This window comes from Eubalaena glacialis, chromosome 2 (genome assembly GCF_028564815.1).
Source record: "Eubalaena glacialis isolate mEubGla1 chromosome 2, mEubGla1.1.hap2.+ XY, whole genome shotgun sequence".
In the NCBI taxonomy this organism is placed as follows: domain Eukaryota; kingdom Metazoa; phylum Chordata; class Mammalia; order Artiodactyla; family Balaenidae; genus Eubalaena; species Eubalaena glacialis.
This window is the reverse complement of record NC_083717.1, coordinates 118,773,472-118,776,297: the sequence shown is the minus strand read 5'-3', so window position 1 is coordinate 118,776,297 and position 2,826 is coordinate 118,773,472. Positions and strand designations below refer to the sequence as shown.

The 2,826-nt window shown below is 42.4% G+C and overlaps 1 protein-coding gene across 1 annotated transcript; it reads left to right on the top strand.

Moving 5' to 3' along the window:
* Window positions 1–258: 258 nt before the first annotated feature.
* Window positions 259–859, top strand: RNASE11 (ribonuclease A family member 11 (inactive)). Its single transcript, XM_061182325.1, is given in 3 exon segments — window positions 259–535; window positions 538–788; window positions 791–859. Coding segments are annotated over 3 exon segments (597 nt in total).
* Window positions 860–2,826: the final 1,967 nt, after the last annotated feature.

The window sequence follows — 2,826 nt, the reverse complement described above, 5'->3', positions numbered from 1 at the left end:
GGGGACTTCCCTGGTGGTCCAGTGGCTAAGACTCCGTGCTCCCAATGCAGGAGGCCTGGGTTTGATCCCTGTTCAGGGAACTAGATATCATATGCATGCCACAACTAAAAGATCCGCGTGCTGTAACTAAAAGATCCATGTGCCACAATGAAGATCCCCCATGCCACAACCAAGACCTGGCACAGCCAAATAAATAAATTAATTAAATATTAAAAAAAAATTTTTTTTGACTGAAGAAGAGTTTACCCTAGATCTGAGATGGAGACATCCTCCCTGCTGCTACTTGGCTTGGGTTTGGTTTTTGCAGGAGCTTTGGAAAGCATAATGGAGATAATTAAAGAAGAATTTTTAGAGGAAGTGATGCAATATTACATGGCAAAAAGTGACCAGGAAAAACAGACCATTGAGGTATTAATACATTTGACTCTGTTATATAAAAATACCAGCCTCAGCATGTCCAAAGATATTATGTCTTCCTCATAATTGACATTCAGAAGATTACATTACAGCTTCCCCTCCAAAAGCAGTCCAGGTAATAAAAAAAGTACTGCAATGACATGACAGTCTGGAGAAAAATTTCAGAAGCTAATGAGCCATTCAAGTTGAGCAATAACTTCATCCATGCCTCCATGGAAGTTGTCGGCGGGGTCCCCAAGGCCCCCAGCTGCAAGTGTGGACAGAATCCTGGCATAAGCTGCTCTGAGAGCCCAGAACTGGGGACCACTACATGCCAGTTCACTATGGGCAAACAATTCCCCAGTTACCAATACCACAGTGTTACCTCGTTAAGGAAAAAATTTTGGTGGTGATGACAAGTCATTCTCTGATGAGCTGGTTAGTTAGTGGCTCTAACTTGTAAATCCCACAGGACTTTGAGACTAGAGTCTATCTAAAGAAGGACATATTTATTCTCATGATTGGTTATTGCTTTCTATTATCTACATCTACCCTTTCAGCACTATAGGAAACTCTTGATTATTTATACTAACTGGGGAAATGAAAAATACAAAATTGTGAATAATTCAATTAAAATGCATAGCCGATCCTGGAGTGCATATACTTTCTCCCTTTCTCTCTCCTACACGCACATACATGCACACACAAGCTTTCTCTGAACCAAACTGAATTCCATCCTAGCTCAGCTATAAGGCCAAGAAGCAGAGTTTACCCAACTTGACAGAATTAAGGAGAGAAGGCCCCAAACCAATACAGATAATTGAAAGGTAATTGTACTGCCACTGAGATTATTCAGAGAAATAGTGAATGACATAGGGGATATTATTATCATTGCTTCTCTTCAAAGAAGTATGTACGTTGATGCACGCACACAAATGTGAGCACACACCTATGCAGCCATGGGACCTGCCTGTCCTCCAGAAGATGCCAGAAGAAAAAGAGCCTTTGGTTTAGCTGCTGCCCTCAGTCAACAGCTCTAGCCCTATGCAATCTCCATTCCTCTATCCTCATCCCTATCTATTTCACAAGTTGCTACAGAGAGAAAAAAAAATAAAGCTCTTATTGCAATTTTTACTCAAGCATGGTCTTGATTTCCTGGGGCTGTGGGAGAGGAATGGCAAGCCACGGAGGGACAGAAGAGGTAGAAAGATGGGAAATAGCAAGTTTATGCCAAGTGCTGGGCAGGATTAGTCTTCAATCTTGTTTTCTGATGTTGTAGTGAATATTTTTTCACTACCAATTGTTTATTTGCAAGTCTTTATGGTTCTACACTCTACATAAAACATGGACAGTTATCTTGTTCATTAATGTGTGCCTATATGTTCCTGATTCCTCATAACACATTCTCCCTCCATCCTGAGAGCACTTTCTTTAATGTCTTAATTTTAAATAAATGCATGTAAATAGAATGTTGTACATCACTCTCTGTATAAATTTTCCTAATGTTTTTCACATCTGGTACAGAATTCTCATTATACTGAAGCTACAAAACTCTGACAACCAACCAATATGCAGCATTAGAGCAGATAGTTTTATATCTTTTAGATGGGTTTTCCTTGTCAGCGTGGTGGCTGCTTAAATAAATAATCACTATGGGCTTGGCCAAATAGTTATGTTATTAGCAATCATTTTGCACTTGGCAGTCAGAGAAGAAAGTGATAGAGGGAAATGTCTGGGGCTCAAAGTCCTCTTCTCTGTAGGAGGAGAATGCAGGGCCCTGGAAGGGAGACATATCACTGGGTTCTATTCCAGGGCTAGTTCCATGAGGCTGGTGCTACCATCCACTCACCAAACATGGGATGGGCTCTATCCATACTGGAGCAGTCCAGGGAGTCTCCTCTTGGTTCAAACTTAGTTCAAATTTGAGAAAATTCTTTCCTACTGTAGAGTTCATATCTGGGTGGTGGGCACATTAGCCCCAGAGACAATAACTATCCAAGCTCTGGGAGAGTTTTTTGGTAATATGTAAGAAAAACTAAATCCAGGACTTCCCTGGTGGTCCAGTGGTTAAGAATCCACCTGCCAATGCAGGGGACACAGGTTCGATCCCTGGTCCGGGGAAATCCCACATGCCATGGGGCAACAAAGTCCGTGCGCCACAACTACTGAGTCTGCACTCTAGAGCCCACGAGCCACAACTACTGAAGCCCACGTGCCTAGAGTCCGTGCTCTGCAACAAGAGAAGCCACCGCAATGAGAAGCCCGCGCACTGCAACAAAGAGTAGACCCCGCTCGCTGCAACTAGAGAAAAGCCCGCGCGCAGCAACAGAGACTCAGTACAGCCAAAAAAAAAAAGTAAATCCAGCCTAGTTCAGAATTTAGTACAGATTTCTTCCTTTACCAGGAGACAAGAATAATGACCCAGCAGAA